The sequence below is a fragment of the Cetorhinus maximus genome, unplaced genomic scaffold (assembly GCF_964194155.1).
Source record: "Cetorhinus maximus unplaced genomic scaffold, sCetMax3.hap1.1 HAP1_SCAFFOLD_4539, whole genome shotgun sequence".
NCBI classification, from domain to species: Eukaryota; Metazoa; Chordata; class Chondrichthyes; order Lamniformes; family Cetorhinidae; genus Cetorhinus; species Cetorhinus maximus.
Genome location: NW_027600442.1, coordinates 1 through 14,590, shown reverse-complemented (window position 1 = coordinate 14,590; position 14,590 = coordinate 1). Strand labels below are relative to the sequence as shown.

Here is a 14,590-nt window from a genome sequence, read left to right as displayed (position 1 = left end):
GGAGTATACAAGTGTTACAGTGATGTTAAGTATATCAGAGTGTGGGTGTGGGATGTGTGGGATATATCAGAGTGTTACAGTGAGGGTTATTCAAGTGATACAGCGAGTATGGAGTATATCAGAGTGTTACAGTGAGGGGTGTGGGATATATCAGAGTGTTACAGTGAGGGGTGTGGGGTATATCAGAGTGTTACAGTGAGGGGTGTGGAGTATATCAGAGTGTTACAGTGAGGGGTGTGGGATATATCAGAGTGTTACAGTGAGGGGTGTGGAGTATATCAGAGTGTTACAGTGAGGGGTGTGGAGTATATCAGAGTGTTACAGTGAGGGGTGTGGAGTATATCAGAGTGTTACAGTGAGGGGTGTGGGATATATCAGAGTGTTACAGTGAGGGGTGTGGAGTATATCAGAGTGTTACAGTGAGGGGTGTGGAGTATATCAGAGTGTTACAGTGAGGGGTGTGGAGTATATCAGAGTGTTACAGTGAGGGGTGTGGGAGTATATCAGAGTGTTACAGTGAGGGGTGTGGGAGTATATCAGAGTGTTACAGTGAGGGGTGTGGAGTATATCAGAGTGTTACAGTGAGGGGTGTGGAGTATATCAGAGTGTTACAGTGAGGGGTGTGGAGTATATCAGAGTGTTACAGTGAGGGGTGTGGAGTATATCAGAGTGTTACAGTGAGGGGTGTGGAGTATATCAGAGTGTTACAGTGAGGGGTGTGGAGTATATCAGAGTGTTACAGTGAGGGGTGTGGGATATATCAGAGTGTTACAGTGAGGGGTGTGGAGTATATCAGAGTGTTACAGTGAGGGGTGTGGAGTATATCAGAGTGTTACAGTGAGGGGTGTGGAGTATATCAGAGTGTTACAGTGAGGGGTGTGGGATATATCAGAGTGTTACAGTGAGGGGTGTGGAGTATATCAGAGTGTTACAGTGAGGGGTGTGGGATATATCAGAGTGTTACAGTGAGGGATGTGGGATATATCAGAGTGTTACAGTGAGGGGTGTGGGATATATCAGTGTGTTACAGTGAGGGGTGTGGGGTATATCAGAGTGTTACAGTGAGGGGTGTGGGATATATCAGAGTGTTACAGTGAGGGGTGTGCGGTATATCAGAGTGTTACAGTGAGGTGTGTGGGGTATATCAGAGTGTTACAGTGAGGGGTGTGGGATATATCAGAGTGTTACAGTGAGGTGTGTGGGGTATATCAGAGTGTTACAGTGAGGGGTGTGGGATATATCAGTGTGTTACAGTGAGGGGTGTGGGGTATATCAGAGTGTTACAGTGAGGGGTGTGGGATATATCAGAGTGTTACAGTGAGGGGTGTGCGGTATATCAGAGTGTTACAGTGAGGGGTGTGGGGTATATCAGAGTGTTACAGTGAGGGGTGTGGGATATATCAGAGTGTTACAGTGAGGGGTGTGGGGTATATCAGAGTGTTACGGTGAGGTGGTGTGGGATATATCAGAGTGTTACAGTGAGGGGTGTGGGGTATTTCAGAGTGTTACAGTGAGGGGTGTGGGATATATCAGTGTTTACAGTGAGGGGTGTGGGATATATCAGAGTGTTACAGTGAGGGGTGTGGGTTATATCAGAGTGTTACAGTGAGGGGTGTGGGATATATCAGAGTGTTACAGTGAGGGGTGTGGGGTATATCAGAGTGTTACAGTGAAGGGTGTGGGGTATATCAGAGTGTTACAGTGAGGGGTGTGGGGTATATCAGAGTGTTACAGTGAGGGGTGTGGGGTATATCAGAGTGTTACAGTGAGGGGTGTGAGGTATATCAGCGTGTTACAGTGAGGGGTGTGGGGTATATCAGAGTGTTACAGTGAGGGGTGTGGAGTATATCAGAGTGTTACAGTGAGGGGTGTGAGGTATATCAGAGTGTTACAGTGAGGGGTGTGGGGTATATCAGAGTGTTACAGTGAGGGGTGTGGGATATATCAGAGTGTTACAGTGAGGGGTGTGGGGTATATCAGAGTGTTACGGTGAGGTGGTGTGGGATATATCAGAGTGTTACAGTGAGGGGTGTGGGATATATCAGAGTGTTACAGTGAGGGGTGTGGGGTATATCAGAGTGTTACAGTGAAGGGTGTGGGGTATATCAGAGTGTTACAGTGAGGGGTGTGGGGTATATCAGAGTGTTACAGTGAGGGGTGTGGGGTATATCAGAGTGTTACAGTGAGGGGTGTGAGGTATATCAGAGTGTTACAGTGAGGGGTGTGGGGTATATCAGAGTGTTACAGTGAGGGGTGTGGAGTATATCAGAGTGTTACAGTGAGGGGTGTGAGGTATATCAGAGTGTTACAGTGAGGGGTGTGGGTTATATCAGAGTGTTACAGTGAGGGGTGTGGGGTATATCAGAGTGTTACAGTGAGGGGTGTGGGGTATATCAGAGTGTTACAGTGAGGGGTGTGAGGTATATCAGAGTGTTACAGTGAGGGGTGTGGGGTATATCAGAGTGTTACAGTGAGGGGTGTGGAGTATATCAGAGTGTTACAGTGAGGGGTGTGGGATATATCAGTGTTACAGTGAGGGGTGTGGGTTATATCAGAGTGTTACAGTGAGGGGTGTGGGGTATATCAGAGTGTTACAGTGAGGGGTGTGGGATATATCAGTGTTACAGTGAGGGATGTGGGTTATATCAGAGTGTTACAGTGAGGGGTGTGGGGTATATCAGAGTGTTACAGTGAGGGGTGTGGGGTATATCAGAGTGTTACAGTGAGGGTTGTGGGGTATATCAGTGTGACAGTGAGGGGTGTGGGATATATCAGAGTGTTACAGTGAGGGGTGTGGGGTATATCAGAGTGTTACAGTGAGGGGTGTGGGGTATATCAGAGTGTTACAGTGAGGGGTGTGGGGTATATCAGAGTGTTACAGTGAGGGGTGTGGGGTATATCAGAGTGTTACAGTGAGGGGTGCGGTGTATATCAGAGTGTTACAGTGAGGGGTGTGGGGTATATCAGGGTGTTACAGTGAGGGGTGTGGGGTATATCAGAGTGTTACAGTGAGGGGTGTGGGACATATCAGAGTGTTACAGTGAGGGGTTTGTGGGGTATATCAGAGTGTTACAGTGAGGGGTGTGGGATATATCAGAGTGTTACAGTGAGGGGTGCGGTGTATATCAGAGTGTTACAGTGAGGGGTGTGGGGTATATCAGACTGTTACAGTGAGGGGTGCGGTGTATATCAGAGTGTTACAGTGAGGGGTGTGGGGTATATCAGGGTGTTACAGTGAGGGGTGTGGGGTATATCAGAGTGTTACAGTGAGGGGTGTGGGATATATCAGAGTGTTACAGTGAATTTGGAGGAATATCATTGTGGATTTTTCTTTATTATAATGCTTATCTCTATTTCCCTACCAGTCCACATTCCCCTCTTCCCTCTCTCTCTCTCTCTCTCTCTCTCTCTCTGTCTGTTAATATTTATTTTCTATATTGTGTATCTCCTTGCTTCTCTGTCTGGATCCCTGACCCTGTCACACAATCCAGGCATGTGTTTATCTGTCTCTTCCTCCAGCCTGTCCCCTCTCTATTCTCTCTCCACCTCTCACCTGTGTCTGTGATTTTGATTTCCCAGATCGCCCGGAACCCCCTTTTGATTTGGAATTGTTTTGGAATCAGGAGAGGGAGGTGAACCTGACCTGGAGCTCTGGAGATGACCACAACAGTCCTATTAATGGTAGGTAAGGCCGGGAGAATCCCAACGCGCGCTGGTCCAGCAGGAGTGACCCCATTGAGGGCAGGTCCAGCAGGAATGATCCCATTGAGGGCAGGTCCAGTAGGAATGATCCCATTGAGGGCAGGTCCAGTAGGAATGATCCCATTGAGGGCAGGTCCAGTAGGAATGATCCCATTGAGGGCAGGTCCAGTAGGAATGATCCCATTGAGGGCAGGTCCAGCAGGAATGACCCCATTGAGGGTAGGTCCGTCCTGACTTGGAAATATATCGGCCGTTCCTTCACTGTCGCTGGGTCAAAATCCTGGAACTCCCTCCCTAACAGCACGGTGGGTGTACCTACACCACACGGGGACTGCAGCGGCTCAAGAAGGCAGCTCACCCCCACCTTCTCAAGGGGCAATTAGGGATGGGCAATAAATGCTGGGCCCAGCCAGCGACCCCCACACCCCGTGAATGAATAAACAAAGTGTGTAACTGTGTGTCTGTGTTCTGTAAGTGTGTATTGTCTGTGTTAAGTGTGTGTTTCTGTCTGTGTAAGTATGTGTGTGTGTTTTATTTGTTCTCAGGATGTGGGTGTCTCTGGCTGGGCCCAGCATTTATTGCCCATCCCTAATTGCCCCTTGAGAAGGTGGGGGTGAGCCGCCTTCTTGAGCCGCTGCAGTCCATGTGGTGTAGGTACACCCACAGTGCTGTTAGGGAGGGAGTTCCAGCATTTTGACCCGGCGACAGTGAAGGAATGGCCGATATATTTCCAAGACGGGATGGTGAGTGGCTCGGAGGGGAACTTGCAGGTGGTGGTGTTCCCCATGTGTCTGCTGCCCTTGTCCTTCTAGACGGTAGTGGTCGTGGGTTTGGGCAGCGCTGTCGAAGGAGCCTTGGTGAGTTGCTGCAGTGCATCTTGTAGATGGTACACACACTGCTGCCCCTGTGCGTCGGTAGTGGAGGGAGTGAATGTTTGTGGACGGGGTGCCGATCGAGCGGGGCTGCTTTGTCCTGGACGGTGTTGAGCTTCTTGAGTGTTGTGGGAGCTGCACTCATCCAGGCAAGTGGGGAGTATTCCATCACACTCCTGACTTGTGCCTTGTCGATGGTGGACAGGCTTTGGGGGAGTCAGGAGGTGAGTTACTCTCCGCAGGATTCCCAGCCTCTGACCTGCTCTTGTAGCCACGGTATTTATATGGCTGGTCCAGTTCAGTTTCTGGTCAATGGTAACCCCCAGGATGTTGATAGTGGGGGATTCAGTGATGTTAATGCCATTGAATGTCAAGGGGCGATGGTTAGATTCTCTCTTGTTGGAGATGGCCATTGCCTGGCACTTGTGTGGCACGAATGTTACTTGTCACTTGTCAGCCCCGAGCCTGGGAGCTGTGTGTGTAAATGGGGAGGGTGGGGAATCACTGGCTGTTTCCTGTTGTTGTCTTACCTGTGATTAAGTGGTTTGGTTGACTGTGTCACTTGTGCCCTGGTTTTAGAGTCCGTCGTGGAGTTTGAGGAGAACATATTTGATCCTGGAACCTGGCACGTGATGCGACGGGTCCCTGGTGACCAGCAGCTGGTCATGTTGCAGCTCTCACCCTACGTCAGCTACAGTTTCCGGGTCATTTCTCTCAACCGGCTGGGGCCCAGCACCCCCAGCGAAGCCACCAAGCACTTTGTGACCCCATCGGCAGGTAGGTCGCTGGGAGGGTAGCGTGACCTGCGTCGGTCCAAGGTCAGACCAGTGTAGGCCCCCCCCCGCGCGGTGACAGAGTGGGGAGGTCAGGCGCGCGGTGTCTGTAACAGGTCCTCCAGCTCGCAAGGGGACCGGTGGACAGTGGTTCAAGTGTCCCTCCTATCGGCCTGGTGCCCGCCAGGCTTTGAGCTCCTGTCCATTGCAGGCCCGAGTTTCACAGCTCTGTTCCACTGGGCGGTTGGGAGGGTACCTTGTGATGAGCACACGGCCAGGCTCTGAAGAGATACCGACAGGTTAAGCACAAGGAAGGCCGAACGTTAGCATGGAGGCGCGACGAGCCATTCGAGAGACCCATGGCGCCTTGGCCTTTGTTGCCAGGGCGTTGGGAGTCCATCGGAGTAACGAAGCCTTGCTCCAGTTGTCCAGGGTTTTGTTCAGACCCCATCCAGAATATTGTGTGCAGTTTGGTATCCACATTTACACAGGGACACGCTTGCATTGAACATAAGAAATAGGGGCAGGCCATTCGGCCCTTCAAGTCTACTCCCCAATTCTATGAGATCATGGCTGATTGTCGACCGCAACGCCATTCTCCCCTCACTACCCCCTCGATATCTTTCCTGACTAGAAATCTCCCGACCTCCGTCTTGAACATAACTCGATGACTGAGCCTCTCCACAGCCTCTGGGGTGGACAATCCCAAAGATTCACCAACCCTCTGAGTGAAGACATTCCTCCCTATCTCGGTCCTAAATGGCCGGCCCCTTATTCTGAGATTGTGTCGTTCCCCCCCCCTGGTTCTTGACCCCGCAAGCCAGAGTGGAGGTGGTACAGAGAAGGTTCACTCGGTTGGTCCCTGGGATGAGGTGGGGGTTGTCCTACGATGAGAGGCTGAGTGAATTGGGTTGATGTTCTCTGGAGTTTAGCCGAACGAGAGGCAATCGCATTGAGACGGACGAGATTCTGAAGGGGTTTGACAGGGTGGGGGCGGAGAGATTGTTTCCGCTGGTCGGGGGGGATCTAAAACACGGGGTTGGGGGGCACTGAGGAGAAATTTCTTCACTCAGAGGGTTGTGGATCTCTGGAATTCTCTCTCCCCCAGAGGGTTGTGGATGGTCCATCGCTGAAGATGTTTGAGGCCGGGACGGACAGATGTTTGGTCTCTGAATCGAGGGACGGAGGGGGAGGGGGTGGGGAAGCGGAGATGAAGCCCGAGATCAGCCACGTTCGCACTGAATGGCGGAGGAGGGCTCGATGGGCCCAATGGCCTCCTCGGGCTCCTGTTCCTTGTGTCCTGGAAGGTAGAGGACCCGAGGAGAGCGACGGGACTGGGGCCGATCCACATCCTGGAGTGCAGGGATGTACCAGGTCCCCGTGTCAATGGGTCAGTTCCTTTGGGGGGGGGGAGGGGGGCTGGAGTGCGGAGGGGATTGCAGCGACAGAGCGCAGGACGAGAGGGGGAAGTCCGTGGGGAGGGGGGTCAGCTCACCGGCACCTGGTGAGACAGAAAGCAACAAACTGAGCTGGTCGCTGTCCAGTTCCCCGCTAACTGCTTCTCGATGTTTTATTTCCCATCCCCAGCCCCAGAGAAGAACCCGGAAGGGGTGAAAGGTGAAGGATCTCAGCCCAACAACATGCTCATCTCGTGGCAGGTAGACACAACAACCTCACCCCTGCATTTCGATAGCCCCCCCCTCGCCCGCACACCTCTGCCCACCCTCCTCCCCCTGTCCCCCTGGTAAAGGCTTTGTCCCCCCACCCCCCCTGTGGGGATGGGGGGGATTCAGTGAGGAACCTGGGGTTTACATTGTCAGGGCAGCAGCACAGTCCGCAGCCATTCCATCCCCAGACCCTTCCCCAAGACCGCTCCATCTTCCCGCTGACCCCTTTGGTCAGCCCCTGCTGATGCTCGCGCTAAACTTGATCCTTTCCTGCATTGTGTAGCACCAGGGATGCCGGTGTGTGCGAAAGGCACCATTTAAAAATCCTCACCCTCGGGTTCTTATCTCTCCATGGCCTTGACACACCTCCCTCTCTCTGTAACTTGGGCTGGAGGAGGTTACAGAGATAGGGAGGGGTGTAGGGACTGGAGGAGGTTACAGAGATAGGGAGGGGTGTAGGGGCTGGAGGAGGTTACAGAGATAGGGAGGGGTGTAGGGGCTGGAGGAGGTTACAGAGATAGGGAGGGGTGTAGGGGCTGGAGGAGGTTACAGAGATAGGGAGGGGTGTATGGGGCTGGAGGAGGTTACAGAGATAGGGAGGGGTGTATGGGGCTGGAGGAGGTTACAGAGATAGGGAGGGGTGTAGGGGCTGGTGGAGGTTACAGAGATAGGGAGGGGTGTAGGGGCTGGTGGAGGTTACAGAGATAGGGAGGGGTGTAGGGGCTGGAGGAGGTTACAGAGATAGGGAGGGATGTAGGGGCTGGAGGAGGTTACAGAGATAGGGAAGGTTGTAGGGGCTGGGGGAGGTTACAGAGATAGGGAGGGGTGTATGGGGCTGGAGGAGGTTACAGAGATAGGGAGGGGTGTAGGGGCTGGAGGAGGTTACAGAGATAGGGAGGGGTGTAGGGGCTGGAGGAGGTTACAGAGATAGGGAGGGGTGTAGGGGCTGGAGGAGGTTACAGAGATAGGGAGGGGTGTAGGGGCTAGAGGAGGTTATGGAGGGTTGTAGGGGCTGGAGGAGGTTACAGAGATAGGGAGGGTTGTTGGGACTGGAAGAGGTTACAGAGATAGGGAGGGTTGTTGAGACTGGAGGAGGTTACAGAGATAGGGAGGGGTGTAGGGGCTGGAGGAGGTTGCAGAGCTAGGGAGGGTGGTGGGGGCTGGAGGAGGTTACAGAGATACGGAGGGCTGTAGGGGCTAGAGGAGGTTATGGAGGGTTGTAGGGGCTGGAGGAGTTACAGAGATAGGGAGGGTTGTTGGGACTGGAGGAGGTTACAGAGATAGGGAGGGTTGTTGGGACTGGAGGAGATTACAGAAAAAGGGAGGGGTGTAGGGGCTGGAGGAGGTTACAGAGATAGGGTGGAGTGTAGGGGCTGGAGGAGGTTACAGAGATAGGGAGGGTTGTAGGGGCTGGAGGAGGTTACAGAGATAGGGAGGGTTGTAGGGGCTGGAGGAAGTTACAGAGATAGGGAGGGGTGTAGGGGCTGGAGGAGGTTACAGAGATAGGGAGGGTTGTAGGGGCTGGAGGAGGTTACAGAGTTAGGGAGGGTTGTAGGCGCTGGAGGAGGTTACAGAGATGGGGAGGGGTGTAGGGGCTGGAGGAGGTTACAGAGTTAGGGAGGGTTGTAGGGGGCTGGAGGAGGTTACAGAGATAGGGAGGGGTGTAGGGGCTGGAGGAGGTTACAGAGATAGGGAGGGTTGTAGGCGCTGTAGGAGGTTACAGAGATAGGGAGGGTTGTAGGGGCTGGAGGAGGTTACAGAGATAGGGAGGGTTGTAGGGACTGGAGGAGGTTACAGAGATAGGGAGGGTTGTAGGGGCTGGAGGAGGTTACAGAGATAGGGAGGGTTGTAGGGGCTGGAGGAAGTTACAGAGATAGGGAGGGGTGTAGGGGCTGGAGGAGGTTACAGAGATAGGGAGGGTTGTAGGGGCTGGAGGAGGTTACAGAGATAGGGAGGGGTGTAGGGGCTGGAGGAGTTTACAGAGATAGGGAGGGGTGTAGGGGCTGGAGGAGGTTACAGAGCTAGGGAGGGGGTGGAGGTGGAGGTGGGGGTGAGGGTGGGGATGGGGGTGGGAGGAGCTGAGATTCTCTCTTGCTTTTATAACCCGAGCAGCAGTTTGGGATCAGCTGAAGCTGACAAAGAGCGAGCGGATTTAAAAGTTAAATCGATAACTTCTAATCATCCATCGGGGAGCCCGATTAATAACCGAGAGACGTTAATTATTGCTTATGGCTTAACCAGCACACGATTCACCTGCCTGTGTGGGAGAGGAGGGTTCACCCCAGGCATGTGGTGACAGCCTGCAGTCTGCGGCTGACCAGCATTGACCGTTTAACCTGCGCCCAACGGTGAGGTGAAGGTCAGAACGCAGGATGGAGAGAGAAGGAGAGCCACTGAATGAATAAATTACGCCAAATCTCCAGAGGAATCCGCGTGGAGCAACAGCGAGACTAAGATTTAACAGATCGCCGCTTCAGGGAGAAGAATGTTCCGCGGACACTGGGGTTTTTAATCATCGAACTCGCTAATCGATCCATCAAAGTCGCCGCTTTGCCACCCTGTTGGTTATATTTCTGCCCGCAAGGCCTGGGACACCCCTTATCGGTCGATCTGTTCCTCCCCTTACCCAGCCTTCCGAGCTGTGCGGTGTACGCGCTTTTGCAATGTAGCAGACACGGCAGTCAATTTGTACACAGGAAGCTCCCCCCCTCAGCAATGCAATAAACGGCCACTTCGAATGATGTTGGTTGAGGGATAAAAATTGGCCCCAGGGCACCGGGGATAACTCTCCTCCCCCCCGCCAGCTCTTCTTCCAGTATTGTCCCTCCGACAGTGCGGCGCTCCCTCAGCACTGTCCCTCCGACAGCGCGGCGCTCCCTCAGCACTGTCCCTCCGACAGCGCGGCGCTCCCTCAGCGCTGACCCTCCGACAGTGCGGGCGCTCTCTCAGCACTGACCCTCCGACAGTGCGGCGCTCCCTCAGCACTGTCCCTCCGACAGCGCGGCGCTCCCTCAGCGCTGACCCTCCGACAGTGCGGGCGCTCTCTCAGCACTGACCCTCCAACAGTGCGGCGCTCCCTCAGTGTGTGTCTTCCTCGATGATGGGGCTTGTGTCTCTGGAGCGGGTCTCAGACCCACAATCACGTGACTCAGAGGTTAGGGTGTTTAATCTACACTAAAACTCCTGGGCTGTTGTGTGTGTGTGTGTTCCAGGTCCTGAAGCCACTGGACTGGAATGGCCCCAATCTGCAGTACGTTGTGAAGTGGAGGCGACAGAGTGAGGGGAGCGAGTGGAAGGAACTTGTGGTGCAGACCTCCCCGTATCTTGTCAACTCTACCCCCACCTTTGTACCCTACGAAATCCAGGTCCAAGCCTTTAACCAAGAAGGTTCAGCTCCAGAACCCAAGACGGTCATCGGTTACTCAGGAGAAGACTGTGAGTGAGAGGGGGCTTCCGAGGGGAGGGAGTGGGGTATTTGGGAGCGAGGGAGTGGGGGGGTTAGGGGCTCAGAGGATTCGAACCATTGGCTGCTGGGAGTCCGACTCACTTGTTAACATATCTGCTGTCTTTCCAGACCCCTTGTCCAGCCCAGAGATTGTCAGCGTGGTGAACACCAACAGTACGTCAGTCATAGTAACGTGGACCCCTGTCGCTGCCCAGTCACTCCGGGGGCACCTGAGAGGGTACAACGTAGGTATCAGCACCAACACCATACAGCTCAGCACCCCCACCGCACCACTCTGCCCTTACCCCACACACTCTGTACCCCCGCTACCACTCTGTACCCCCCTCTACCACTCTGTACCCCCTCCACCACCCTGTACCCCCCTCTACCACTCTGTACCCCCTCCACCACTCTGTACCCCCTCCACCACTCTGTACCCCCTCCACCACTCTGTACCCCCTCCACCACTCTGTACCCCCTCCACCACTCTGTACCCCCCTCCACCACTCTGTACCCCCTCTACCACTCTGTACCCCCTCCACCACTCTGTACCCCCTCCACCACTCTGTACCCCCTCTACCACTCTGTACCCCCTCTACCACTCTGTACCCCCTCCCCCACTCTGTACCCCCTCTACCACTCTGTACCCCCTCTACCACTCTGTACCCCCTCTACCACTCTGTACCCCTTCCCCCACTCTGTACCCCCTCCCCCACTCTGTACCCCCTCTACCACTCTGTACCCCCTCTACCACTCTGTACCCCCCCTACCACTCTGTACCCCCCCTACCACTCTGTACCCCCCCTACCACTCTGTATCCCCCCTACCACTCTGTACCCCCTCTACCACTCTGTACCCCCTTCCCCACTCTGACCCCCCCATTGACCCTGTCCGCCCCCCATTGACCCTGTCCGCCCCCCATTGACCCTGTCCGCCCCCCATTGACCCTGTCCGCCCCCCATTGACCCTGTCCGCCCCCCATTGACCCTGTCCGCCCCCCATTGACCCTGTCCGCCCCCCATTGACCCTGTCCGCCCCCCATTGACCCTGTCCGCCCCCCATTGACCCTGTCCGCCCCCCATTGACCCTGTCCGCCCTCCATTGACCCTGTCCGCCCCCCATTGACCCTGTCCGCCCCCCATTGACCCTGTCCGCCCCCCATTGACCCTGTCCGCCCCCCCATTGACCCTGTCCGACTCCCCATTGACCCCGCCCTTCCCCCCATCGACCCCGTTAACCCCACCATTGACCCTGTCCTTCCCCCCCATCGATCCCGTTCCCCCCCACCGACCCCATTCCCCCCCCACCATTGACCCCGTCCCTCCCCACCATCGACCCCATCCCCACCCCCATCGACGACCCTGTTCCCCCCCCGAGTCGACCCTGTCCGCCCCACCCCGCCGCCTCTGTTCATTCCCCCCCCCAACCCCGACTCTTGTGCCCAGCTCCGTCGCCACATCCCTCTCCCAATCCTATTGTGACTTTCGAAAGGGGGTTGAATGGATAGTTAAAGGGGGAAGGTTTGCAGGGCTATTAGGAAAGAGCGGGGATGGGGTGGGTGCGGAGTGGGGTTAATTGGGTGGTTGTGAGGAACTTGAATCTTGCTGGATAGGGAAAGGTGTTGCGGAATCTTTTCATCTTCTACTCATCAGGACAAACACAAGAACACCAAATTTCAAAGGATCAAATCACTGAGCGTTTTCTGCTGCGGTATAAATTGTTGTTGGAAATTTGGTGTTCTTGCGTTTGTTCTGATGAGTGGAAGATGAAAAGATTCAGCGACATGTCTGTCTCTTCAGTAACTAATTGAATCTCCTTTTCGAAAGGGTCAGCATAGGCAAGACGGGCCGAATAGCTCCCTCCTGCTCTCTAGCGGCCTGGGATTCCACCCCTCCCATTTGGGTTGGCACTGTTCTCCTCCTCGTTCACAGACCCGATTCCTCCTCTGCTCCCACAGTTAGCACCTGGTGCCCCCTGGGCAGGAGCTCCTGACCCCACAGAAATCCCCGCGGGAATTCCCAGCCGCGTTAGAGCGGGAGGAGGAGGGAGGAGGGTGCTCTTCCCCTCCTCCTCCGCCATCGACTCCTCACCCAACCTAACACCGGAGGCCCTCGGAGCAGAACGGGTGCCATCACCCTGAGGGCAGGGTTCGGGAGCACCGGAGCCCGTGGAGAGGGATTGCAGGGACTCGGTGGTGCGGAGGGATCTGGGTGTCCTGGTGGATGAATCACATAAAGCTCGTGTGCAGGTATAGAGGGTGATTCGGAAAGCCAATGGAAGGCTGGTGTTTAATGCGAGGGGAATGGAATGGAAACGTAGGGAGGTTTTACTGCCGCTGTACAGGATGTTGGTGAGACTGCATCGGGGGTAGTGTGTGTGCAGTTTAGATCTCCTTATTTCAGCAAAGATATCGTTGTATGCAAAGCCGTCCGGAGAAGGTTCACTCGGCCGATTCCTGGGACGAAGGGGGTTTGTCTGATGAGGAAAGGTTGAGCAGGTTGGGCCTCTACCCATTGGAGTTGAGAAGAATGAGAGGTGATCTTATTGAAACATATCAGATTCTGAGAGGGGAGGGGGTTTGACAGGGTGGATGCTGAGGGGATGTTTACCCCCCTCGTGGGGAGGGGAATCTAGAACGAGGGGAGGGGGCACAGTTTCAGAATGAGGGGTCTCCCATTGAAGACAGAGACGAGGAGGAATTTCTTCTCTCGGAGGGTGGTCAGACTGTGGAATTCTCTCGTGTGAGTGAGTGCGCGTGAGAGCTGGGTGTACACAAGCGAGCGAGCGCGTGTGTGCAGGTCGAGGGGAAGGAGCCAGGTTCAGCCGTGAGGAATTCCCCTGCCGGCCCTCCCCCAGCCCAGGCTGCCGCGCGAAGGGCGCTCGCAGACCAGGGAGCGGGTGGAGGGTGGAGCTGGGAGAGCAGTCGCACGGTGGGGTAGGTGTCTGAACTGCAGAGCCCCTGCCACCAGTTGAACACTTGCTTATTCTCCCCTCTTCCCTTCCTCCTGTTTCGGGGACGCGGTTCAGATCAGTTACTGGAAGCAGCCTGGCGTGGACCGACACCACCTGACCGTCCGCGGCCACCACAGCCACGCCCTGCTCGGGGGCCTCCAGCCCTACACCACCTACAACCTGGCGATGACCGTCTTTAACGGCAAGGGAGAGTCCAACGTCACCCACCCTCCCCAGCAATTCAGGACCCCCGAGGGAGGTAAGGACTGCTTCCCCTCTACCAGCACTGTGCTGGATCCTATCCTATCCTACTGAGGCCAGGCAGTGTCCAGCACACCCTCCGTCGTTTATTAATGGAGTGGCGGCCGCTGCACGATGTTACTAATGTTCTTTCATTTATTGCTTCCATTACTCTTCATTCATTCACTCTGTCTACGTCTCTCTGTCTCTCACTGTCCCCCCCCTCTCTCTCTCTCTCTCTCTCTCTCTCTCTCACTCTGCCTTTCCCTTTACTCACTCTCTCTCTGTCTCTCTCTCCGTCTGTGTGTCTCTCTATCTATCTGTCTCTCTGTCTCCCTCTCTCTCTCTGTCCCTGTCTCCCTCTCTCTCTCTCTCTGTCTCTCTCCCCGTCTCTCTCTGTCTCTCTCTGTCTCTCTCCCCATCTGTCTCTCTCTCTGTCTGTCTCTTTCTCTCTCTTTGTTTGTCTGTCTGTCTCTCTCGCTGTCTGTCTTTCTCTCTCTCTCTTTCTCTTTCTGTCTCTCTCTCTGTCTCTCCTCTCTCTCCCCTTCTCTCTCTCTCTGTCTCTCCTCTCTCGCCCCTTCTCTCTCTGTCTGTCTCTCTCTGTCTCTCTCTTTCTCTGTCTGTCTCTCTCTTTCTCTCTCTGTCTCTCTCTTTCTCTGTCTCTCTCTCTCCCTCGCTCTCACACTTTCTGTTTCTCTATTCCCCCTGCAGTTCCCAGCCAGCCAGCCATGCTGCGCCTTGAGCTGCTGAAGGACACAGAGGTAACTGCGTCCTGGAGCCGCCCTCACCGGCCCAATGGGATCCTCACAGGATACGTGCTACAGTACCAGCAGAGTGAGTGCCTGTGTGTGTGTGTTCATCTGTCAACCGGTAATGCAGAGGATAGTTCCAAAACCTGTCCTGGGAGTGTTTGACGGGGACGGTGTAGAGGGAGCTTTA

The 14,590-nt window shown here is 54.8% G+C and overlaps 1 protein-coding gene across 1 annotated transcript; it reads left to right on the top strand.

Moving 5' to 3' along the window:
- Nucleotides 1–3,579: 3,579 nt before the first annotated feature.
- LOC144678532 (neuronal cell adhesion molecule-like) lies at nt 3,580–14,485 on the top strand (the record flags this gene model as incomplete). Its single annotated transcript, XM_078538284.1, has 7 exons — nt 3,580–3,681; nt 5,154–5,351; nt 6,935–7,005; nt 10,227–10,449; nt 10,589–10,704; nt 13,487–13,670; nt 14,363–14,485. Coding segments are annotated over 7 exons (1,017 nt in total), but the record flags the coding sequence as incomplete, so codon positions are not given.
- Between the last annotated feature and the right edge of the window lie 105 nt (nt 14,486–14,590).